Here is a 27326-nt window from a genome sequence, read left to right as displayed (position 1 = left end):
TTTATGCCAAATAAAATCATAAAGAACATAATTTTATACCGCGCAATAACCTACTAGGTTATCATCTGATGCTTCATGAAGATCTCTTTATCTTCGTAAGTTTAAAGTCCAAGTTCTGCACTTCATATATATATATATGGACCAAGTACTTCTTCATTACTTTGGTTTAAGAACTGTTGTTAGTAATCTCCAGACTTGTCAGTGCAATTTGAGTGAGTGAAAAACCTGTGCAAATTTAGCACCTCATCCAAGGATTCGCGAAGTAAAAATGACCTTAATCGATAGGTCTACGTTAGGTCCGGATAGGTCCACCAAAATTTTCGTTAGGTCCCTCATAGCTTTTTTACAAAAAATTTTTTTAATTTTTACTAAAAAAAAAAAAAAAATAGCACCTCATTCTATGAAAAGCTGGCTAATTTTATCAAAATCGCATTCTTTATCGTAAGGTCTGTATTGGTCTATGTTTTTTTTTTATATTAATGATTTTATTGTCGTTATTAATAATTATAAATTAATTAAAATCTGCGCATACGCACATCGCATCTAATACGGCGCACAATTTAATGTATACCCGTTTTGATTTTTCGACTTTTAATAATTCAATAGAAAAATATATTAATTCATGAACTGCTTTCTAAATGATTAATTAATAGCACTTAAATGAGCTTATACCTTTAAAAATGTCCATAGTTTGCAAGATACAAGGTAATTTCTTATTTATTTACATTTTTAAAAATATAAACTCATCCTGATATAATACACTCATAAAGAGCTTCCCCGAGTCGAAATTTTAAAACCCCAGTTCAACCTAGTAGAGCCTGATTCCTTTAATGTAGACATATGCCGCTCTAATTTAAGAACCTTTTTCAACCTAACTCGTCTTATATCAGGGTGAGGAATAGTGAGTTGGGGTTTAGTTTAAATTTTAAGATTCTGTTTCAACCTAAATCGTCTTGCATCAGGGTGAGGAGTATTGAGTTGGGGTTTAGTTCAAATTTTAAAACTCTGTTTAAACCTTATTCGTCTAAATTCAGGTCGTAGAAGAGTGAGCTGGGGTTTAATGAGAATTTTATCGCGTAGGCTTCCTAGGGTGAAACAGAGATTAAAACTTTATACATTTTTCAAAATAAATAAGAGTAATAAAAATTATTATCATTATTTTGAAAATGTATTACAGTAAAACGTGCGAAAAAATCACAATAAAACCATTTATAAATTTTTTATGCTTAATAAACTGCGTCGAATGCTTTTTTAAAAATTAAAATCGAACGACGCGTTCAAAAATTATATTTGTTTAAAAATTCACAAAATTTTTTTTCTCAGTATTTTTTCGACATAACATTTAAATTTCTTAACCAAACGATATTTGCCCGGACATCCACTTTTTTCGCTTTAAAAACTGTGTTGAAAACCATTTGGAAAATTAAAATCGATCGACGCGTCCAAAAGTTACAGCTGGTTGAAAATTTACAAAAAAATTTTTTTGATATTTTTCGAAAATAATTACCGGGCTTCTTTAACCTTTCAACATAAACCCGTATATACAGATTTTTTTTTCATTACTACTCTAAAAACTACTTTGAATACCGTTTTAAAAATCAAAATCGAACGATATGTTACAAAATTATACCTTATAAAAATTTCAAAAATAATTTCTTCCAGAATTTTTTCGAAATAATTTTCAGATATTTTAACTATTTAACTATTCATGTGTATATATTTTTCGTGCTTTAAATAAAAAATTATGGTTTGTGCAAGAATAATTTAAAAATATACGAAAGATCAAGTTTTCCTACTTAAAAATTTGACCTAATTGCTAAAAAGAATAGTTTGCCAAATTAAAAATTTAAAGAATGAACAAATAGCACAGTTTTTCACATTTTGAACTCGAAGAGCTCAAAAATATAATTTTTGTGTCGCAGCTTTTGAAGCCCCATAAAGGATCTTTAAGTTTAAATTGATTAAACGAAAAATTTCGAAGTAATTCCGAAAAAACATTTTTTTCGGTTTTCTTTCGACAACGATAACTCACGAACGAATTAACCGATTTTGACCGGGTTGGCGGCGATCGACGTGGTTTTTTAATGTTAACAGCTGAATAGTTTTTGAAATCGATCGATGAAGCCGTTTCAAAGTTATTAAAAAAAAAACACATTTGAAAAAAATTTTTTTGTAGTTTTTTTTAAATTTCTCAAGATCTACCGGTTCGAATCGGTCCCAATTATATTCAAAATCTAAGTTTGATCAAGCCCTTTTGAATAACGCCAATCGCGATACACACATACACACACATACATACTTACATGCATACTTACATACATACATACAGACAAACGGACACCATCGCGGAAACAATCGGGGAAGCTTCCTAGGACCTCAAAACGTCAACATCCGTTGAAAACTTGATTTTCGAAAAACGGGGTAAAACCAATAACTTCCCAACTTTTGAAAATTTTCAATTTTCTTAGTGGGAAGTTAAAAATTTAGGCAATTTTCGCGATGAAATTTTTTAAGCACTTTGTAAGCAGCGTTGTAAAATTAATAATAATAATCACAGTAATATTTACCATGACATAAGAAATAATAATAATATTTAATCACATGAGTTAATTTTAATTTTGTCAGTTGTAGCTTAAATGGAAACAAATATTTCTACTGTATGACTAGTCTTCGAGTAGCAGAGGGGATCCAGTCTTGCTTCGTAATCGTGAGGTCTCGATTTCGAATCCCAGTAAAGCTGAGTTTTTTTCAACAGAAATTTGTGTTTTCTTCGTCGTTTCTTCTGTCTTCATTTCGATATCATTATTCTTGTATAATTATAAATTAACGTCACTAATAGTTATCATTACCTTAACAGTCATGCAAATAATAACATGAAGTAACCAACAGTTAAATGATAATTTTTTCTTTTTTTTTACTATGAATATAACCAGTTTAGGCTATTAAGGTTGAACTAGGTTGAAATAGGTTTTAATAAAACCCTGCCTGACACTTTTTCGTCTGAGAAACAAAAAATCGTATACATCGTGCAATCCCAGCTAGGCGCTAAAAGAGTGAAACAGAGTTTTATTAAGAACCTTCTTCAACCTAACTCGTCTGAAAACGGACTTAAGTAGACGTTACCAGAGTGAAACGGGGTTTAGTATCAATGCAGTTCCTTATTTCTTAAAACCTATTTCATTCTGTTTCACCCTGAATTAGACTATCCCAGGTTAAAATGGGTTTTAAGCGAAAAAAAATTTCGACTCGGGTCGATTTGAGTATCCACATGCAATTTTGATATATTTTATATTGTTTACTAATAATATATTTAAATAATATTTACGTTATTTTAATTTTTTTCTTATTTCGCCTAAAACGTCAACTGACATGTTTTGCCGACATATCAGTAGTAAAAATAATTATTTGAGTTTACAATGTTGAAACCTTTTATGCTACAGCTTGTAGACTCTGTTACTGCTTAATGAACAGTAATGATCTTATATAACATCATTACATATGTAAGTAGTTTAAAGTTAATGACCACGTGTTTTGGCTTATTTGTAACCAATAAATAAAATAATTAAGATTAAATAAAAAAATAATAAATATGTCAATAACGCCAAGAGTAGTGTAAGTATTTTTAGTATATTAAATCAGTCAAAATTTTTTCATATAAAGTTTATATTCGTTGATTATTAGCGCTTAAGTATGGAATTAGCGGGAAGTTGCAGGGATGGCCTTTAGGGTCAACCGTTTTCCTAATTTTTTTAATTAGATACAGATAGTAACACTAATCAAATCATTTCAATTTATATTTCATGCTTGGAAGAAGTGAGTTATTAGCCAAAAGTAAGCAAGCTGATACAAATTTGTATGAAAAAAAATGTTACCAATTTTAAAATTAAGTTAATAAAGTATCAAATTTTGAAAACTATAATTTTCTATTTTTTATTGGTTTTATTTGAATTCCTTACTCATTGATTGGCTATTTGGGTTAACGCGCGCGAAACACAGTCGATTCAAATCTTCAATCATTAGAAAAATACGAAAACTAAATAAATTAATTAATTTTCTAATAATGATATAAGTATTTATTATTTTTATAATTAACTTGTCATATAAACAAACTAATTACGAATAAAAAAAAATAAAACTGATCACATTTAGATAATAAAAAATAAAGTATGACACGTTGGTTTTGTTGATCAAATAATTTTTCTCCCCTCCGAGCGGAAAGCGTCAATTTTCCGCCCGCTGCGCTAAATGAAAATGCCGCTTTCCGCCTCCGTCGAGGAGAAAAATAGTATTCAAGTTTATATGACGAGGTAAAAAAATAAAAAATTTTATTTTTGTGATTATTTATAAAAGAAGCTAACAATTGAAAAAAAAAAAAAATAGGCACCATTAGATAATTGAATATCGAAAAAATGCCTTTTTTAAAATTTAAAATACGATCATTTGTATTGTATATATGACATATTAAAATTTTAATTAATTAAAAATAAATAAGTAGAATTAATTAATATATCTTGCATAGAAACTGAATGAGTAAGAAGTAAGTAATTCATTGAAAGCAAATATCATAAGAAAAGTTCAATGCTTCTCAAATAAGTAGAGAAAAAACTATTTGTATATTTTATTGTTAATAATTAATTAATACTATCAGCAAATACAGATGTTAGTTGAGTAATTATTGAATTATTAAAAGTCTAAAAATCAAAACGGTTATACTTTGAATTTCCCGTCGCATTAGATGCATTGTGCGCATGCGCGGATTTTAATTAATTTATAATTATTAATAACGACAATAAAATCATTAATATAAAAAAAAAACATAGACCAATACAGATCTAACGATAAAGAATTCGATTTTGATAAAATTAACCAGCTTTTCATAGAATGAGGTGCTATTTTTTTTTTTTTAGTAAAAATTAAAAAAATTTTTTGTAAAAAAACTATGAGGGACCTAACGAAAATTTTGGTGGACCTATCCGGACCTAACGTAGACCTATCGATTAAGGTCATTTTTACTTCGCGAATCCTTGGATGAGGTGCTAAATTTGCACAGGTGAGTGAAAACTGATTAAATAAATTATTAAAAATAATCTTTAATTATTACAGTAAATACTCTGCAAAAACCGAGTTAAATTTTTATTTCAAATAAATATATAAAAGTTAAATCAACTAAATCACAAAAAATCTCTATATTGATTTGTTTTAAAACATAAAATTAATTTAGTGCCACAATAAATATTTCTTCCCTATTCTAAAATGAAATATAACTTCTGTCGATAAAGTAGTGACTTTTTTTTCATACTTTTTCACAGCCGATAAAGACCGACTCAAGCCTCTGAAATCCTTAATTCCGAAGTATAGGGTGCATAGCTAAGGGTGATATGAACCGGAGGGTCAATCATTGATTTCTGACGTCACAGAACCGCAGACGCAGTAGACACCCCAACAATACAACCAGTGCGGTTATCCCTGCAGTCTTTGTAATCAAAATCCAGTGACATGTCGTAGCTTCCGTCTCTTCCCTTCGTTTTTTAACTCTTTGATAACATTAATAACAATAATAATAACAAAAGTACTTTTAGGACTAGTGATAATAAGTATTATTCTAACAATCGAACAAGCGACGTACAAGTAAGTCCATTTTGGATTAATATTATATAGTTTAGATATATGTTAGCATATATATATGTTAGTTAGATTATTTCTAGATTAGCGATAATCCATACGATTATTTGATAATAATAATAATAGTTAATGCTGTTTGTCGAAAAGTGTTTCAGGCTTCTCTAGACAGTTATTTGCCGTACATCGGTGGAGCAGGTGCCTTAGTACTGACTGGAGTAGCAGCATACTATGCAACAAAACCGATTCCCGAAACACCACTGATGCCTCTTGATGCTCAATCGAGGCTACTTCCGGTGAGCGATAGATCTGGGAATCACTTGTTTATAGAATTTCATGGTAATTCCATAGTGCGTTTTTAAAAACTGTGTATTACCTCCGGCAAACCCCCTTATCACTGCATCGTGTTTCTGTTTTATGCTAATTTGATACCTGATCGTAGGGTTTATGGTTTGTGACTCATGGTGGGTGATTCACTGAATTTTTAACAGATACACTATGAGTAATTTTTTTAAGGAGTTATATGCACTTTAAATAATAAAAAAAAAAAAAATTTTTTCCACCCAGAATACAAAATATTTTTATCCAAATTTTTCTGTATCCAATATACATTTCTTAATATAAAAAAACTGGTATTTTTCGTTTGTTTACATCATTGAAAAGGTGTGCTGATTTATAATTTATTGAAAAATTACCTAGCTGTATTACAATTGATATCATAATTTGGATGGATCCTTGGGTATGAAAAAAGTTGCTCGAATGGGATTTACGTAATTAAAAATTCAATTATTCAACGATTTTATTAATAATTAATTTATTTTTTTTTAATTGAATTATTATGATTAATTAAATTTTCTTAAATTTAATCTATATTATTAAGAGAATAAGAAAAATTTTGTTTCCAAGATAGTCATATGATAAAATCGGTTTTTTTAGTGAAATTTAGTGTCATTGCAAAGGTCGTGATTTGAATTTTCGCCTTTTCAAGGTTTCATTTCATTCTCACCGATAGTCAATTTATTATGATAAGTATTTAGGCTGCATTCGAAAATACTCTATTTCTAGATACATAATTAAGAAATAACTTTGTATCTTGTGAACTATTGACATTTTTAAAGATATAAGCTCATCCCGATGTTACGCTCATCGAGACCTTTCATTTGAGTACCCAAATCAATTTTTCATATATTTTATATATTTATGTATATGAATATATAAAATATATGAAAAATTGATGTGGGTACTCAAATGAAAGGTCTCGATGAGCGTAACATCGGACTGAGTTTATATCTTTAAAATCATCAATATTTAAGCTAGTACTGTCCAATTTTACAAATATCATGTGAACTATTGACATTTTTAAAGATATAAGCTCATCCCGATGTTACGCTCATCGAGACCTTTCATTTGAGTACCCACATCAATTTTTCATATATTTTATATATTTATGTATATGAATATATGAAAAGTATATAAAAATGCATGTGGGTACTCAAATGAAAGCTCTTGATGAGTGTAACATTGGGATGAGCTTATATCTTTAAAACCGTCAATATTTAAGAGAGTACAGTGCAATTCAACAAAAGTCATGATTTATATATAAATTAATTTCTAGTCGGGTTTTTAGTATCGGAACAAAACTTTTTTTTTTAATGTAGGATTCATGAACATAAAGAAAATGAGATAAATAGTAATAAAAATACTTAGAAATTAAAAATTTGGAAATATCTTTAATATCTGTGTCGGAATTTTTTATTTTTTGTTCTGAACCCTTTTTTTTACAACTTAGAAACCGTTTAACGAAAAATTTTATACTTTTGAAGGAAATAGAATGCTCTAGAAAAAAAGTTTCAAAATTTTCAGTAGACAAGCCGTCTCTGTTTAATGCGGCGTCAAATATTGATCTGTTTTGTACGATTTGATTTAAAAACTCTGAAATTATATTACTAACAAACAACTAAAAAAATAGCAATAGAAATATTTGAAGAAAATCAAATTAAAAAAAAAGTCTTTTAAAAATTTACTTACAATTTAATTAGAATAAAAAATAAATTTTCAATTTTTTGAATAATTATCAAAGTGCATATGATTAATTTGAAAAAAAATTGCCTTTAAAACATTGAATCAAAAATCATCAATCGATGAATTAGACCCCTTGGATCCTTTCCCTTCTTGCGGACTTCCTATCGATGACCAATTAACCATGGATCGGCAACAAACCCAAGAAAGTGTGTTTATCAACGTACTGGCTCGGGTCCAACGTCAGTCTGATCCGCAAGCGATTCAGCCTCTACCTCTACCTCTAGGACTATATTTAAATCTTACGATATAAGTTGTCTTTCCTCCTGATCTGACGACGCTTAATCTCGAGCATCGAAACCATTACGTTAGAATTTATAAATTTAAATAGTAACTCCGTGGCATCTTCGTCAACGCAGTAATATTTTTTGACGTCGTGACCGTGCTCGTCACGAGTTACCACAACGCATAACAGCTATCAATCCAACAGTCAAGTTAACACTTCGCATTGATCATTATTGGATTAAAAAATCATGATTGAAGTCTTAATTTTAACGGGATTCCGTCTAGCTCTTCGCCGTCGAAGATGCTTGTGATTTTTTGAGTTTCCAAGCCTCCAAAAGTTTCACCATAAGTAAAATTAAAACGATCGTTGACTTAAAGCGTTAATAGTCGAGTTAAAAAGTGAAAATGCCCGTTTGCGGGGGTATTCTGCCGACAATTCGCGTCCCGATTGACACCAACGATCAATCAGACACGATAAAGGTCTCTTGGATTGTTTTGTATTTTTTTTTTATTTATTATTGTGATTTGTTTTTAATCATACCAATAGTTAGTTGTAACACAAATGCCTATCGCCAAAATTGGCACTATGTTTTGTTGCAATTGTGTCTTGAGTTTGATTGTGTGAAATTTTGTTTGGCTTTGCATCATTAGTTTCTGTTGAGCTGTTATGTAACTCAAAAGTTATCCCAAAAGACTCAATCGGCTGTTTATCTATCAAATATTGCTTTTTGTCCAACAGGGAGCTGAATACATTCGCGTGTCTAAGTTCTACAAGGACAGCAAGGAAGGTAAATTCGTCAGCTACATACACGATGATGTGCGCACACTATATGACTCCTTTCGCAAAGGAGCTAAAGAATCCAGTAAGTTTTTTTAGTTCAAATTTTGCATGGTTTGAAAATTTAGCTGGTTATTTTAAAGTAATTTTACTTTTTAACCAAAATATGGTTTTTATGCTTAATAATTTGGTTTTAAATAAATAAAATTTGAAATTTTGGACTAGAAACTTTGGCGTGGTTCAAATTTTGTCGTAAAAGAAATTTTGTTGGTTTTTATGTTAAAAAATTCGGTATTAAGTAGAAAATAAATTGAAATTTTTAATTTTTAACTAAAATGATTTTTTGGATTAAATAAAGAAAACTTTTGAGTGACGAAAGAAATTTGATTGGTTCAAAAGTAAAATTTTGAACCAAAAAATGATTTTAATGTTCAATAATTTAGTCTTAAAAAGAAATTTAGTTGGTTTTTATGTTAAAAAATTTGGTCTATAATAGAAAAAGAAATTAGAAATGATTTTTAACTAAGATGTTTTTGAATTAGGTAAATTTTGATCAAATAAAAAATTTTTTTGAATTATTCCAATTTTTGAGTGAAGAAAGATATTTAATTGGTTCAAAAGTAAAATTTTGAATCAAAAAATGTTTTTTATATTTAAAAATTTGGTCTTAAATAAATAAGATTTAAAACTGTGGTGTGATTCAAATTCTTACGCGAAAGAAATTTAGTTGATTTTTATGGTAAATATTTGGTCTTAAATAGAAAAAAAAAAATTAAATTTTAAATTAGAAATGAATTTTTAACTGAAATGATTTTTTTGGATTAAATAAATTTTTTAATTATTCCAATTTTTGTGTGAAGAAAGAAATTTAATTGGTTCAAAAGTAAAATTTTGAACCAAAAAAAAGATTTTTATGTTCAAAAATTTGCGCTAAAAATTTATTTTTAAAAATGATTTTAAATCGAACAAATTTTGATCAATTTTTTGCGTGATTAAAAAATCAATCAAAATGATTTTTTTATGGTTCAGAATTCTTTTTTGTGTCAAATTAATTTTTTTAATTAAACTTGGCACATTTGAAAAAAGATTGGGAATAAATTACAAGAATTTAGTAATACAACGATTGATTTGATCAAAAATCAATGTCCAAAAATATCAAAAAAAAAGTTTGCTGGTCAAAATTTTGTTCATTTTAACATTACAAAAATTTAATATAAAATTGCGATTAAAATCTAGACAAAATTTATTGACAATATTTTTAAACTGACAGAGAATTTATTTATTTTTCATAAAAAAAAAAAAAAATCTGGAAAACGGTTGACCCTAAAGGCCATCCCTGCAACTTCCCGCCAATTCCATACCTAAACGCTTGAAATTGCACTTATGACGTTTCTGAGCTCTTCGAGCTCAAAAATACAATTTGTGTGTTATTTTGAGCTCTCCAAGCTCAAAGAAATAGCTTTTCTATGCTTTTGAGCTCTTTGAGCTCAAAAGGCTGATTGTAGTTGAATAAAACAGTACTTTTTGAATTTTCAAACTGCAATAATTTCTAAATGAATGAATTGATTTTCACGCGGTTGGCAGTATTCCACGTACTTTTTCAGAATCTATGATACTTTTGAATACAAACTGATCGAACCGAAAATCTTAAAGAAATTTGAAAAATTCACTTTTTCCGAATTATTTCGACAACGATAACTCTCGAACGAATCAACCGATCTTGATGGGACTGGTGGCAATCGACGTGGTTTTTCAAGCTTAAAAGCTGATTAGTTTTTGGAATTGATCGGTATAGCCGTTTAAAAGTTATTCCAAGAAAACGATTTTTTGAAAATTTTATTTTTGAGATTTCTCAAAATATAGCTAAGCGAATCGATTCAAATTTTCACGAAATTTAATGGCAATGATACTCTTTGGATCGCCACCTATTTCGATCCGATCGGCCGAGCTGTTCAAAAATTATAAGAGGTTTACATACATACATACACACACACACACACACACACACACACACACACACACACACACACACACACACACACACACACACACACACACACACACACACACACACACACACACACGCACACACATACATACAGCCGCACGAACACCATCGCGGGAATAGTCAGGGAAGCTTCCTAGGACTTCAAAACGTCGAGATCTGATGAAAACTCGATTTTCGAAAAACGGGGTAAAAACAATAACTTCCCGATTTTTGAAAATTTTCAATTTTCTTAGCGGGAAGTTAAAAATAAAATTTACAGTTGTGAATAGTAATATAATAGTTTCAGTAATTAAGGCAATATTTATCGGTCTGTTTTTAAAATTTAAAACTTTTACGCATAGAATTACTGTAACAAATCGTTAAATTCTATAACAGATCATTAAAATATCAATTAAAAATAGTAGAAAGTAATAAAGATCTGAATAAATATCATTATTTATTTTTCTTTCCGTTTTCTAAAAATAGACACTCGAAAATTAGTGATCTTTTTTTTTAATGGATCATTTGTCTTCTTCAAGAAATAAGGAACTAGAAACTTTTTATTTTTTTATTTATGTATTAATTTATTATAAAAAAAAAAATAACTGATTAATTGAAGATGTCATTAATTTTATACAATAAAAATAATCAAAGTCAAGCCGAATAATTAATTTAATAAAAATAAAAATTATTTTTTATTAAAATATAAATACAAATATATTTATTTATCTGTCAGCTATTTTCAGTGTTATGATGATTTATTAACTTTTTTTTTATTTTTTAACATCTCGTAACCTTGTCGTCAACATTTAAAGTTTAATACATTGAAAGTTTATTGAAAAACAAAGTCATTGATCAAAAGCCAAATATAATTTTTAGCAATTATAATATTTGATTCCGATTTATTAAACTTTTGTTTTTTTTTACAAAAAATTTACTTTTTGCAACATCAATTCTTTTAAATTTATTTAATTAATTAAAAAAAAAAATATTTTTTATTTTAATAAATTATTTTTTTTTTATTTTTAACAATATTAACGACCAGTAGTAAAAAATTTCACATGTTAATTTTTTTAAAAATGTCATTTATTTTTATAATAATTTCTTTCACAATTTTTTTGGTACTGAGACACTTTTTTTAAAAATAAAAATAATTAAAAATTTTCAATTTTCTTAGTGGGAAGTTAAAAAAAATAACTAATTATTAACCTAGAAAATTTGCACAAAGTAAGAAAAGATAAGAGGTAAATTTCGTAGCGGATGGCACGATACAAAAATTAATGATGCTTTAGCAAAAGTTGGCATCCCAGCTAAAATTCAGTGGCCCTGAAGTGCCTTCCGCATCTGCGTGATTTCCAAATAACTAAGTCATTATATTTTGAATAAAAAATAAACTCGGAAATATTTATTGCGTGTTTATTAAGAAACACATTAAGCGTTCCAAAATAAAATAAAAAGTTGTGGTACGAGCCACGGCAAAGGCTTGCTCGGTTTCAGCTTACACTCAAAAAAAAATTTTTTTCCTCCTAGAATACTAAATTTTTTACTCGAGTTTTCTTGGCTTCAAAAAACTGGTACTCTTAACCTTAAAATACCACGCTTTATTATAAGGCTAGTTTTTTTGACAGTGAGAAAACGGTATTCTTATAGTTAAAAAACTTTCGTATTTTAACCATAAGAATACCAGTTTTTTAACCATAAGGAAACATTTCCTTGGTAGAAAAAAACTTTTTTTTCAGTATAGAAGAATTATTTTAAAAGTTTAAAAATTTTCACTCTAATAAATCTGGAGTGAATAACGATTTTAATCTTTTTAAGGTTTGTATTTTATATTTTGGAACTCTTTGGATATTTTTCTATAGTCTTCAATACTCTAATTTCGTTAATAATAGGTTTTTTCTTAAATTTTCTGAAAATTTTTTTTCGGAAAAAAATACTTTTAATAATCTAAAATTTAAAAAAAAATTTTTCATTTTAGTAAATTTTTTTATTCTAAAAACTAACAAACTTAATATTAATTTTCTGTAACTTGAAAAAATTTATTTTGATGCAGAAAATTACACAGAATAAAAATAATAAAGTACTACTATGTAACTCCCGTGACTTAAGAACTATAAATAAATCAAATTTTGCTTTATTAAATAATGACTTTTGTTAAATTGCACTGTACTTTTTTAACTATTGACGTAATTATAGATATAAACTCATCCTGATGATACACTTATCAAAAGCTTTCATTTGAGTACCCACATGAATTTTTGATATATTTTTCATATATATATATATATATATATATATATATATATATATATATATATATATATATCTATATCAAAATACATGTGGGTACTCAAATGAAAGCTTTTGATGAGTGTAATATTGGGATGAGCTTATATCTCTAAAAACGTCAATATTTAAGAAAGTACATTGCAATTTAACAAAAGTCATTATTTAATAAAGCAAAATTTTAATTTTTTATATTTCACAAGTCACGGCAGTCACATTAGTGACTGCAAGGTTGCTAGTTATAATTAATGTGATTTTTCTTAGTTTAATTATAATTGATAAATTAATAATTATCAATTTATTAATTATAATGAAAAAGATCCACAACATCGATAGAAGTCTAATAAAAGTTTCAAAGAACACTATTTTTTGAACTTTCGAAGTGCAATAACTCTTGAAGGAATTAACGAATAATCGAAACTTTTATCAGACTTTTGACTTGAAGAGCTCAAAAACCTCATAAGTGCAATTTTAAGCGCTTAGATACGGAATTAGCGGAAGTTGCAGGGATGGCCTTTAAGATCAACCGTTTTCCAGATTTTTTTGTGATAAATCAGCGTTATGAGACGTGCACTTTTCTGATTTTTCAAACTTATCTTTTCTCTCCGTGTAGAGTAATAAATTGATAATTCCGTGAAACTTTTTAAAAATTTAATTCATTCTACTCGGGTCATGATTTTCTTATAGTAAATGAAATAAAGAAGAAAAAAAATTTGATACATGAGTAATTTTTTTTTTAGCCTTATGAAAATGTTAGCGCATCAGAACCAATTTTACATATAAAAATAATTTTTAAGACAGTAATAAATTAATTTGTATCAGTTTAATACTTGAATAATCAAAATTTTATACATTTAGAAGTTTACATCTGAATAACTTTAGAACGGCTGTCTTTATGATAGAAGTTTCATAGAACACTATTTTTTGAATGTTCATACCGCAATAACTTTTGAATGAATAAACCGATTTTTACGCGGTTGGCGGCATTCTACGTAGTTTTTTAAGCCTTATAAATAATTTCTAAGTTTCAATTGGTGAAACTAGAAATTTCGGAGTAACTCTGAAAAAACACTTTTTTCGGTTTTCTTTCGTTCACGATATCTCTCGAACGAATCAACCGATTTTGACCGGATTGGCGGCGATCGACGTGGTTTTTCAAGGTTGAGAGCTGATTAGTTTTTGGAATCGATCGGTTGAGCCGTTTAAAAGTTATCCCAAAAAAACCACTTCAGAAAAAATTTTTTTTCCTACTTTTTTTTAGATTTCTCCAAATTTCTCAAAATCTATCGGTCCGAATCGGTTCAAATTAATAGGAAATCTAAGTTTGGCGAAGCCCTTTCGAATGGCACCAACCGCGATGAAATCGGTTCAACCGTTCAAAAGTTATAAGAGGTTTACATACTTACACACACACACACACACACACACACACACACACACACACACACACACACACACACACACACACACACACACACATACATACAGACATAGTGACACCCTCGCGGGAATAGTCAGGAAAGCTTCCTAGGACCTCAAAACGTCGAGATCTGATGAAAACTCGATTTTCGAAAAACGGGGTAAAACCAATAACTTCCCGATTTTTGAAAATTTTCAATTTTCTTAGCGGGAAGTTAAAAAAGAATTTTTTTTCCTGTTATTTAAATGGGAAATGAAAAATTAGGGACAGACACCTCTAAATATTAATATTAAGAGCTCCGCTTTGAACAGGCTTCTGTTCTCACCTTCATGCAAGTTTTCAGCCTGTTTTTTCGATGAAAAAAAAAAGTCGTCTAAAATTGAAACACCCTAATAAACATAGAATGTAAGTGTAGGAAATTAATAACATGATTAAAAGATAATGATATTAGCTTAACCTTCATTTTTCGATTCTTTACTCGAAAAAAGGTCATAATTGAATTTTCGTTATATTGAGTTTGTTCGAAAAATATATTCGTAATATAAAGGTATATTTTACATAGACTCTTATGAGCAGTTCTGGGGGATTTTGAAAAATTCGTTATATTGAGGTTACACTGTATAGATAGTTATTATACAGAGAATTTATCAAAAAATGACTCAATTTTTTTGAATTTAGATAACGGACAGTGCCTTGGATGGAGGGACGGACCAAACAAGCCTTACCAGTGGTTGAACTACAACGAGACGCTACTGCGGGCAAAAAATCTTGGCTCCGGACTCCTGGCCTATGGGTTGACTCCTGGACCACAAACCCTCGTCGGGCTTTACAGCCAGAACAGTCCAGAATGGATCCTCACCGAGCAGGCCTGTTACACGTACTCCCTGGTGGTGGTGCCCCTGTATGACACACTTGGACCTGACGCCTGTGCCTATATCATCAACCAAGCGGAAATTAGTCTAGTCATTTGCGAGGATGATAAAAAGTGCAATCTGCTGCTCGACAAAGCTCCCAGGTCAGCAGAAAAAATTACAAAATCACTTGAAAAAATTTTTCATGCTTGTTTCAAAATATTTAAATACACTGTAAAAAAAAAACCGGTGTGAATCCATGCGGTGTACGGTGTTAAAAATTCTGGTGTTAAATTCATCACCGAAATCGGTGTAGCAGTAACACCGGTCGCGGTGTAAATATTTTTTTTCGGTGTTATAAATTTTCCGGTGTTGATAATATTTTAAGTAACACAATTTTTATAATTAAACTTTTTATGTTTAATAATTAAAGATAAATAATCAAAAAAAAGTGAATATTTAATTTAGCAAGTTCAAAATAATAAAATATAAAGTAGATAAAAGTTTTTGATTAAAATAAATACACTGTAAAAAATTTCGATGTAAAAGTGGACCCAGAGCACTTTAAATGGCCGTGTAGTGTGAAATAATGGTGTGAAATTCTCTCGGTGTAAATTTTCGATCCGTGTTACTTTAACACCATTATTAAAGGACAATTTTAGGACATCATATCGATAATCGGAAACTCTAAAATAGTGGATTTTAGTAATTATTTCATAACTTTTAAGTATTTTTTTTAAGATTTTCGGAATACTTCTAAGATAATTTTAGAATCAATGCAATTTATTTGAAGCAATTTAGTTAAAATTTTGTCCTTAAATCTTATGTGGAACCTTTTTTGAATAATCTTAAAACATTTTTTTAACTATTTGAGAACAAATTTTGAATACTTTTGAGACATTTTTCGGATATTTTTGAGATAATTTTGGAACATTTTTTGGACAGTTTTAGAGTGTTTTTACAACAAATTTGAAACATTTTTAGAACAATTTTACGACAATTTTGAACGTTTATTAAATGATTTTCATATAGATAATTTATTTTTGCACAGCTGTAGATTTTTCATGTTTAAAACATCCATTATACTATGAGAAATATCATGGTTACGATAAAAATAATTATTATATTGTTCCTAAACATTTAATATTGTAAATACTATTTAACTTGTTGTATAACATTCATTAAATTGATTTCTGCGTGATTTTATAAATTGAAAATTCTTAAATAAATGTTACTTGTCTCATTTTGATAAATATTGAATATTAATTGTGATTTATGGATCATGTAATATTCATACTCCGATACGGTGTAAAATTATTCTACTGTTACACCGGTATTACACTGGTTTAACACCGATATTACACCGGATTTTTAACACCGCAAAAGAGCACCGCTACACCGGTGTTAATACACAGGTGTTACATAGCGGTGTTAAAATGAGTCCATTTTAACACCGCTTTTTTTATAGTGTATTAATTATTTATATTAGTGATTTATTGAGATGAATTGCAACTAAAATTTATTTCTAGATGCCTGAGGAAACTTGTAGTAGTAAAAGAAACACGTCCAGCGACGATCCAGCGGGCAAAGAACCGCGGAGTGGAGCTACTGCGCTTTGAAGATGTTGAGCGAACGGGAGCGCAGAAAAACTACCCGGAAATTCCGCCGAAGCCAACCGATTTATGCACAATTTGCTACACATCTGGTACCACAGGACACCCGAAAGGTGTGATGTTGAGTCATCAAAATGTGATGGCGGGTGTCTGCGCAGTTTTGCTCCAACTTGGTGATCACAGGCCTACTTCGAAGGATGTAATGATCAGTTTCCTGCCCCTGGCGCACATGCTGGAGAGGTGCTGTGAAAACGGGATGTACATTGTTGGTGGATCTGTTGGATTCTACAGCGGGGATATCAAGCAGCTTCCAGAAGACATGAAGGCTCTAAGACCCACCGTTATGCCTGCGGTTCCTAGGCTGCTCAATCGGCTTTACGACAAGGTGTGCATTGTTTAATTTAATTAATAATTATGATTGTCATTAGTGTTGCCAAAAACAACAAACGTGACCTTTTAGATCTGTCATTAATAATTAGAATTCGCGGACACAGAGCAAATGGTTTTTGTCAATGAAATCTGGAAAGTTGATTAATTTTCGGTGCTCAAAATTTTGGTCTAATTTTTTGGTAACAAATTTTTAGAGTTTGTTTCTAGAAAGTTTAAATTTTCTAGAGATTTAAAGATTTTTTTTTTTAATAATTTTTGAAAGTTGTAGAATTTCGGAAGATATTTTAAAACTACTAGAAAATTCAATAAAAATTTCCAGAACATTAGAAAAAAAATTAGAAAAACGGTAGACCCTGAAGGCCATCCGTGCAACTTCCCGCTAATTCCATACCCAGATGCATAAACCTGCACTAATGACATTTTTGAGCTCTTCGAGCTCAAAAATACAATTTATGTGTTATTTTGAGCTCTTCGAGCTCAAAAGTCTGATAGACGTATCATGGAACAATATTTTTTAAATTTTCAAACCACACTAACTTTTAAATGAATCAACCGATTTTCACGCGGTTTGCAGTATTTGACGCAATTTTTTTAGTTTCATAAAGAATCTTCAAGTTTGAATTGATAAAACTAGGAAATTTGGAGTAATTCCCAAAAAACACTTTTTTTGGTTTTCTTTCGTTCATGATATTTCTTGAACGAATTGACCAATTTTGACCGGCTTGACGGCGATCGACGTAATTTTTTCATGCTAATAGCTGATTAGTTTTTGAAATCGATCAGTGCAGCCGTTTAAAAGTTATTCCAAAAAATTTCGAAGTTATGTTAAAAAAACACTTGTTTCCAAATATTTTATCGAGGATATCTCTCGAACCAATCAACCGATTTCCACGTTTTTGGCGGTGATCGACGCGGTTTTTTAGGTTCTGAAATTATTCTGTGTCATCAAAAACGATTCGAGAAGAAATGACGAAGTTATGTCAAAAAAACACTTTTTTTGGTTTTCTTTCGTTCACGATATCTCTCGAACAAATCAACCGACTTTGACCAGATTAGCGACGATCAGCGTGGTTTTTCAAGCTTAAGGGCGAATTAGTTTTTGAAGTTGATCGATAAAGCCGTTTAAAAGATATTCCAAAAAACCACTTTCAAAAATGATTTTTTTCTTATTTTTTTTGAGATTTTTCAAAATTTCTCAAAATCTATCGGTCCGAATCGTTTCAAATTATCAGAAAATCTAAGTTTGACGGAACTCTTTAGAACGCCGTTTAGTACGTTCCGATCGGTTCAGTCGTTCAAAAGTTATAAGCGAGTTACATAGTCACACACACGTACACACAAACACACACACACACACACACACACACACACGCACATACAGACATAGTGACAACCTCGCGGGTATAGTCAGGAAAGCTTCCTGTGACCTTCAAACGTCGAGATCTGATGAAAACTCGATTTTTGCAAAACGGGGTGAAAACAATAACTTCCCGATTTTTGAAAATCTTCGATTTTCTTAGCGGGAAGTTAAAAATTATAAATTGCCGAAATTTTTGAGAGTTGAAAAAGAAGTCTAGAAAATTTTTTTAAAACAATAAATTAATAATCAATTATTAAATATTCAAAAATTTGGAATTATTTGATTCTAAAAATTTTCTAGAAGGTTTCAACTTAATTTTTAATCAGCCAAAATTTCCTAAAACAATCAATACAATTTTGAAACTATTCAAATTCTAAATTCAAAAAAATTTCTATAATTTTTAATAATTTATATTCTCCATAATCAAAAATTTTCTAAAACAATCCATAAAATTTTGATCTAGATTCTAAACGATTCAAAAAATTTCTAGAACGAATTCTTGATTCAAAATAATTATATAGATTCATAAAATTAAGAAAGAAGTAAAAAATTAAGAAAAAAAGGCCAAAACTTCAAAAAATTGAAGCTTTTTAGATTCTAGACAATTCAAAAAATTTTCTTGACCTTTTTATTCTAATTTTTAATAAAAATCTAAATTATTGACATTTAAAACGGGTGTAAAAATTTTTTCCCAACATTAAAAACTTTCTAAAACATTGAAAAATAATTTTGAACGACCAAAATTATCTCTAATTCAAAAACAAGCTCAAAAATTTGGTAAATATTTATAAGTGGGTCAACCATTATAATTTTCATTTTTTTGAACGAAATTTCTAATTGATTTTATTGATGTATTTTTTTTTAAATATATAAAAAAATGAACAATTAAAAAAAAAAAGTTGATTATTACAACTTTAAGAAATTTTAGAAATTTGCAAAAAAATTTATACATTTTTTAAAAAATTGTGATATTCAATTTTCTTTTTTTTCAATCGTTCGTTTTTTATGAACTTTACAAAAAAAATATTTCAAAAAAAGATAAAAAAGACCATTCGGTAGCCGAAATGGAAGTAGATTTCATTTTATTACTTATTAATCAAAATTACGATGGAATTATAGCGTATGATTTTTATTGTAATCATTAAAATAAAAGTTTTCTAATGAAAAAAATAAAATAAAAATTCTATAAAGCGAGTGCAATAGCAAATTTCATAATTGGCATAGCGAAATAGGACATAATTTTGGGACTACATATATGATATGGTTATCAAATTAAAGCTTATTTAAAGAGCCTTCAGATGCATTTTACAGAGATCCTATTCAAAAGTTATTCGAGTACGAATGTGAAGAAATATGAATTTTTTTGATTTTGAAAATTTTGAAATCCTGCATTAGCATTTCTAAATTGCTTGACCGATTAAGCTCATCTTCGAACTTGACTTCGGTATCTATCTGTAGAATAAGTATGTTGAGTTTGGTAAGGATCCGTTGTAAAATAGAAATTTTATCCAAAAATATGAGAGCCAAAATTTTTTCCAACTTTTGACGGCAAAGAAGCTATCGAAATCTTAATTTTTTTCTTTCACGAAATTTTTAATCATAAATGCGCCATAAAAATGAACAGAATTAAAAATACAATTTGAAAAAGTTAATTTTTTATCTAGTTATGGCCCAAAATGGGGTTGACCCGACTTTTAAGCAATTAAATTAGAAATTTTTCTAGACAATTAATAAAAACTTTAATTATTTAATTGAACAGGTCCAAGCAGAACTCCAATCATCATTTTTCAAAAGGATGATTTTCAACATGGGCATAAGCTCAAAGGAAGCCGAAATAAAGAAGTGTATAATCCGAAGCAACAGTTTTTGGGACAAATTAGTGTTTAAGAAAATCCAAGAGTCGATGGGCGGTAGATTAAGATTAATAGTTGTCGGGTCAGCGCCTCTGGCGGGTAACGTCCTAACTTTTGCACGCTGTGCTCTGGGCTGTCTCATAGTCGAAGGTTATGGACAAACTGAATGTTGCGCTCCGATCACTCTTACTATTCAGGTAACACCTAAAATTATTTATCAATTAAATATATTAAGTATGATATCTGACAGAGAACACATATTAGAACAAACTAAGACGTTAAAGATTCAAGATGGCCGAAGGAGCTTTTGCGCAACTTGATCACCTCGAGATTTAGTGACCTCGTAACTTGTCAATCGCGCGGTCTAGAGACCACCAATTCATACTTGAGCAATTCAGTGAATGAACTTACCTCAAGCTATAAACGGATTCAATGAAGCTGTTGCTTGTTTCGAATAAGAGGCTATTTTTAGTCCGCTGAGAAAGTGAGGTTAGCAGCGGCGTAAGCTTCTCTGTTATTTAATTCGGGAAGAAATCACGCGAGAGATAATTAATGGAGTTATTAATTACTCTTTAATTAATTTATACTACTTTAATTTTGAAAATGAATATAGAAAAAATACATTTTAAAATAAAATGATAATTAATTTAATAAAATTTACGCATAAAAAAAAAATTTGGTGCAAGTAAAAATTTTTCTTCTAAATTTGAGTCTTGTTTCAATAAATTTACATCTCTTAATTAAAGGAAACATTAAATTTTAATATACAAATTATAACTCTTGAAAAGAAATAAAAAAAATCTCTATTTTAGAATTTACTTTTTCGACCGAGTATTTTATTGTTTTCTAACGAGGAACATGTATATTTAACTCAAGTATTTTTATTTCTTGGTTTGAGAAAATTGATTCAAGATAATACCGACTTCTTGTAAGGATACTACATTTTTTCAATCAGAATACTATTTTACTTACTTCAAAAATTTATCTATACAATTTTTAATTATTAAACAGTGAACTTCTACAACACTCATATAAAATCCAAATTATAAAATTAAATACATTTTTTCATTTATAAAAATTTTTGTTTACAAATATTAGAGATTACATGAAGCTACAATCATACACCACAGATTATTTTTCTTATATAAAAATAATTTTTCTGTGATGATGTTAGGATCATTTTATTTAATAAACAATTTTCCAATTATAAAAAACTAGTTACTGTTTAATATCTTGAATATTTTATGACTAAATTATCAACGACAGACACTTTTAGGTTGTCTAGTAAATAAAAATCTTCAATTACATTCTTTCGTTGAATAAATCTCTACACCTAGTAGTTATTAATTATATTGGATTTTGTTCTAATAAAAATTGTATTTATTTATGCGTTACAATAATAATTACACGCAAAGACGGTCTTCTGATGTAAAAAATGAAAACTTACAACTAACTGAAAAAAAAATGACAAGTGTCATCAGCAATAATAAAATTCTTCAACCAATAAAATCGGCTTTCTTCCTACGAGTTTTTTTAGTTCAAAAATATTTTATTTTAATGAAGTAAATTTTTTTTTCCACACAAAAAATCAAGATAATACTTATGATGAACTTAATCATTTTGATTTGAGTAGAAAAATTCTTAAATTGAGAAATTTTTCTTGGCTAAAGTAAATTTTACTTGATTCATAAATTTTTCGTCTCGATTCCAGACAATTAAACTCTTCAAAATTATTTTTTTAGTTCGTAAATTTTTTTTTTGATTTAAATTAATTTTTTTTTTTTTAGTGTATGAGCCAGTATTTATCCAAAATTTCTTTTAAAATCTTAAAATACCCTCTTTAAATTAGTAAATGTATCAAAAATAATTCAAAAAAAATTTTTTTCTAACTCAAAATAATTTTTTTTCAATTAAGATAAATTTATTTTTTTTAAATAGAATTAAAAATTCACTCCGATTTTTTTACACTGTAATTTTAAAATAATTTTAAATTTTTGCAAGGTCGAAATACAACTTCAATAGAGTTTCAAGAGCTATGGTCGATAATTTAAAGGATAAACAAATAAAAGCTTAAAGCCGTGTAATATTTTGTTTATTTTGGCGGAGCATTTCGAGATAATAAAAATATGAGAGGCAGTAAAAATAATAGCAATTTATACTTAACTGTGAATACTTTTATTGACTATCAGTCTGTTTATAAAATAAGCAATCCAGAATAGTTTAAGTCCGGCATTTAATAATGTTTTGATATTAAACTATTATAATAAACTATTCACAGATCGTAATCTATTTAAATCCATGATATATATATATATATATATATATATATATATATATATATATATATATATATATATATATATATAACTATAGACTAGAGAAACGTGATTGTCAAAAATAGCCAAAGCGTAAATAAAAATAAATTTGTATCACGCGAATGTTTGTTCGTCGGGTTTTGTCAGGTGATTTGTTGGAATTTGAAATGTTTATTTTTTTCTTTCGAAAGATTGATTGCTTATATTTATCGCGGATATTATTTTTCGCTATTTATTGCAGGGTGACTACATACCAGAGCACGTGGGACCTCCCGTCGCTTGCTGCTGTGTTAAGCTAGTGGATGTACCTGAAATGGAGTATTGGGCGGCTAATAACCAGGGGGAGGTCTGTGTTAAAGGCACTAATGTTTTTTATGGCTACTATAAAAATCCTGAAAAAACCGCGGAGGTTATTGATCAGCAGGGCTGGCATCATACTGGTGATATTGGAATGTGGCTTCCGGTAAAAATTTTTATTTTTATCTATTTATAATTTTATTTTAAGTCATTTTTTTTTAATAAAAAAAAATTTTTTTGAGTTTCTAGAAAATTTTTAAATTTTATACAATTTTTATTTTTATTTATTTAAAATCTTTTTCTACAAGTCATTTATTTTTTTAAATAAAAAAAATTTTTTTGAGCTTCTAGAAAATTTTTTAATTTTATCCAATTTTATTTTTTTATTTTTATTTATGTGAAATTTTTATTTTCTAAGTCATTTATTTATTGAAATAAAAAAAATTTTTTTTTGAATTTTTAGAGAATTTTTAAATTTTATAGAATTTTTATTTTTGGAAAAAAATTTTCGATAAATTTTTATTTTTTTATTTTTATGTATATAAAATTTTATTTTACGTTATTTATTTATTGAAATGAAAAAAAAATTATTTTAGTTTCTAGAGAATTTTTAGACTATAGAATTTTAATTTTTGGAAAAAAATTTTAGAGAAATTTTAGAATGTTTAGATTTTTTTTTTCAACTGAAGAGACTTTTAAATTGGTTCGGATTTTTTATTAGATTTGGAAAATTAGTTCTAGAAGATTGAAAGAAAATTTTTATCGTCTAGAAAATTTATCAGTTATTAGAAAAATTTTATAAATAAAAAATATACACTGAAGAAATTTTTGAGAATTTAAGAAATATTAAAGTTCTAGAAAGTTTTGAAAATATATGAATTTTATTTTTTATAAATTTTAAAAGTTGTTGAGAAAATTTTAAAAAATCATTAAAAATAGACGATGAAATAAAAAATAATCCACAAAAAATTGAGTCCTTATTTCCCACTAAGAATTAAAGTATTAAAAATAGAATTTTATAAGTGGTTTAAAAAAATAAGAGTTATGGAATGTTTGAGAAAATTTTTTAATCTTCTAGAAAAATTTAGAATCATGTAGATGATTAAGAAAGATTCCAGAAATTAATTTTCTAAAATTTTTAAAAATTATTATAATTTGCGGATAATTTACGAGGTTTTTTAGGTTTCTAGAATGCTTTAATTTTATCAATTAAGAAAATTTAATAATTTTATTATATTAAAATTTTTTATAATTTTTTTTTATTTTTAAAAGACCTTATATAATATTTTAAAAAATTGAATAACTTCTAGAAAATTTCTAAACTGTCTAGAATTTCTAGAAAAATTTTTTAATTGTCTAGAACTTCTAGAAAATTTTTAATAATTTTATAACAATTCTAATAAATTTAAAGTTATGTAGAAAATTGTCAGCATATAAAAAGGAATTATAGAAAATTGAGTTCTTCTAGAATTTTATATTTATTAAATACTGATGAAAAAAATTTTTTTTTCCAGAATGGCTGCCTAAAAATAATAGATCGTAAAAAACATATCTTTAAGCTGTCCCAAGGAGAATATATAGTCCCGGAAAAAATAGAAAATATTTATATAAGAAGTCAATATGTGCATCAAGTATTCGTCCACGGTGAATCACTAAAATCATGTGTCGTTGCAATAGTGATACCCGACGTAGACGTCGTAAAATGCTGGGCCCTGGAGAACAAGATACCCGGTACTCTAAGTGTCCTTTGTGCGAATCCGGACGTCAAAAAATTAATTCACGAGGATATGCTCACGTGGGGTCGAGAGGCCGGTTTAAAGTCCTTCGAGCAAGTTAAGGATATTTACCTCCACCCCGACCCCTTTTCGATCCAAAATGGCCTGCTAACACCGACACTAAAAACAAAGCGCCCTCAACTTAAGGCGTATTTTAAACCTCAAATTGAGGATCTCTATCAAAATTTAGACTGATTTCAATAAATTATTAATATTATTAAATAATTAACTTTCTTCTAATCATTAATTGTTATTATTATTAATACAAATAATAATATTAAAATTAGTACCGCAGAAGTAAAAAGCTATCGCTGAATAAATCTTGCCTCGAAAAATTATTAATTTTTTTCACCATTTTATTATTAAAAATAAACACTTGCTGCTATTATTATAATAATAATAATAATAATGAAACTCAAAAATGTTGATAGTAATAATTAATAAACATAAACAGCTATTACCCTAGAGCTGGGAAGTTTACTTAGTTGAAATAAAGGCAGAGAAAAAAAGTTTGGAAAATCCAAAAGTGCACGCCTCATAACGCTCATTCATTAAAAAAAAAAAAAAACAAATTGTATAACTGAAAAAAAAAGAAAATTATAATTAAGTAATTTCTTACAGAGTATTTTTTTTTTTTTAAAATATCAGCGCCCTTTTTTCTTGTTATATGCGCACGCAGTCTAAAAAAATCTAGCTTTATCAAGTGGCGCCATAGTTTTCACGTGACAAATAAGAAAAATTCGTTTGTCTTTGTACGGTTATATCGTAATAAATTTAAATAAAAATTCAATTTAAAAAAAAATACGTAAACTAGGCTACTGATATGAAATACGGACCCAGTTCATCGCATTCGTAAACTAATAAAAAAGGTCCGGTCTTGAAATATCAATTTGTTTGGGAATAATCATTGGTACATCCAAAATGGGGTGACATCCGGACGTCCACGTAAAATTTTTTTCAAAACGTTTTTTTTTTTCAAAATAGCTACATGAAATGATTTTAGAAAATAAAAAATGGTTTAATTTAAGTGTTTTCTCCGTGTACATCTACTTATATTATTGTATAAGTGTAATATGGTTGTGATAGAGACATTTAAAGATCACAAAATTGCTTGACCTTGACGAGTCGAGTATAAAGCACAACCTCACGCGATTTGCGCTATGAGGCGTGCAATTGTACATCGTCCAATTTAATTAACTGTTATTCATATGAATGGTCATATACGGCTCACATATAATTCAAAATTGTTATACAGTAACATACAATTCACATGTAGTCATATATGGTTGACATATTGTTATATATGACTCCATGTAGTTCATATAATCATATATAGTCACATTATGATCATCTAAGAATTACACATGATCACTTATGATTCACATATCGTCATATATGGTTCATATCTGATCATATATGGTTCATGTGATCGTATATAGCCATGAACCATATTTGGTGAGTAAGGATCACATATAGTCATATATAGTTCACATATGATCATATGTAATTCTTATGTGATCATATATGGTTCACATACTGTGATATATGGCTTATATATGACTATATGTAATTCATATGATCATATATAGTCACATATGATCATCTAATGACTACACATGATCACTTATGATTCACATATCGTCATATATGTTTCATATCTGATCATATATGGTTCATATCTAATCATATATGGTTCCATATCTGATCATATATGGTTCATATGATCGTATATAGTCATAATCCATATTTGGTGAGTAAGGATCACATATAGTCATATATAAATCACATATGATTATATATAATTTTCATGTGATCATATATGGTTCATATATCGTCATATATGGTTCATATCTGACCATATATGGTTCATATGTTCATATAAAGTCAAATATGATTCACATATGATCCTATATGATTACATGTAATCATACACGGCTTTTATGGTCACATATGATCATATATGGTTGACATATGGTCACATATGACTATCACCAAATCATATTTAATGATCTACAATAATTTTTTGCTTTTCTTTCAATACAGCAAATTTCGAAAGCTCCAGTGATCACACACTAGTAATAAATAAAATAATCAATAAACAATAAACATTAGTAACTAAAAAAGCAATAAAACTATTAGACTTATAAAATAAAATGCTACCAAAAAAAATATTTATTATTTTACTATTACTATTATAAAATAAAATAAATAAATTTTGAAATAAATGTTATGTATTAATTTGATATTCATTATTTATTTACAAACAATTCATTTATAATTTCCACAGTAAATGCTATAATTGTTCCGAAAAAAATACTTTTCAGTTTATAATTGCAAATTATAAGTTTTAACAACGACAATAAATATATTTATACATATACATATTATTAATAGTTCATGTAGATTTATATTTATTTAACTCGGCACTTTCAGAGGCGCTTTGGTATTATCTTTTTTTTTTTATGTCCTATCGATCGC

The 27326-nt window shown here is 28.1% G+C and overlaps 1 protein-coding gene across 3 annotated transcripts; it reads left to right on the top strand.

Moving 5' to 3' along the window:
* Positions 1-197: 197 nt before the first annotated feature.
* Positions 198-25344, top strand: LOC123268239 (long-chain-fatty-acid--CoA ligase 5). 3 transcript variants are annotated; one of them, XM_044733163.1, is made up of 9 exons: positions 198-212; positions 5310-5628; positions 5770-5915; positions 8663-8786; positions 15073-15409; positions 16775-17243; positions 20368-20658; positions 23018-23239; positions 24588-25344. In XM_044733163.1, coding segments are annotated over exons 2-9 (2046 nt in total). In that variant the 5' UTR covers positions 198-212; positions 5310-5627; the 3' UTR covers positions 25044-25344. The 3 variants fall into 3 exon arrangements, with proteins under 3 accessions (XP_044589098.1, XP_044589100.1, XP_044589099.1); XM_044733165.1 differs by lacking the exons at positions 198-212; positions 5310-5628 and having other exon boundaries at positions 5822-5958; XM_044733164.1 differs by lacking the exons at positions 198-212; positions 5310-5628; positions 5770-5915 and adding an exon at positions 8011-8403.
* The last annotated feature ends 1982 nt before the right edge of the window (positions 25345-27326 follow it).

Source organism: Cotesia glomerata, linkage group LG7, assembly GCF_020080835.1.
Source record: "Cotesia glomerata isolate CgM1 linkage group LG7, MPM_Cglom_v2.3, whole genome shotgun sequence".
Classification (NCBI taxonomy): domain Eukaryota; kingdom Metazoa; phylum Arthropoda; class Insecta; order Hymenoptera; family Braconidae; genus Cotesia; species Cotesia glomerata.
The sequence above is the reverse complement of the archived record's forward strand: the minus strand, read 5'-3'. Positions and strand labels throughout refer to the sequence as shown.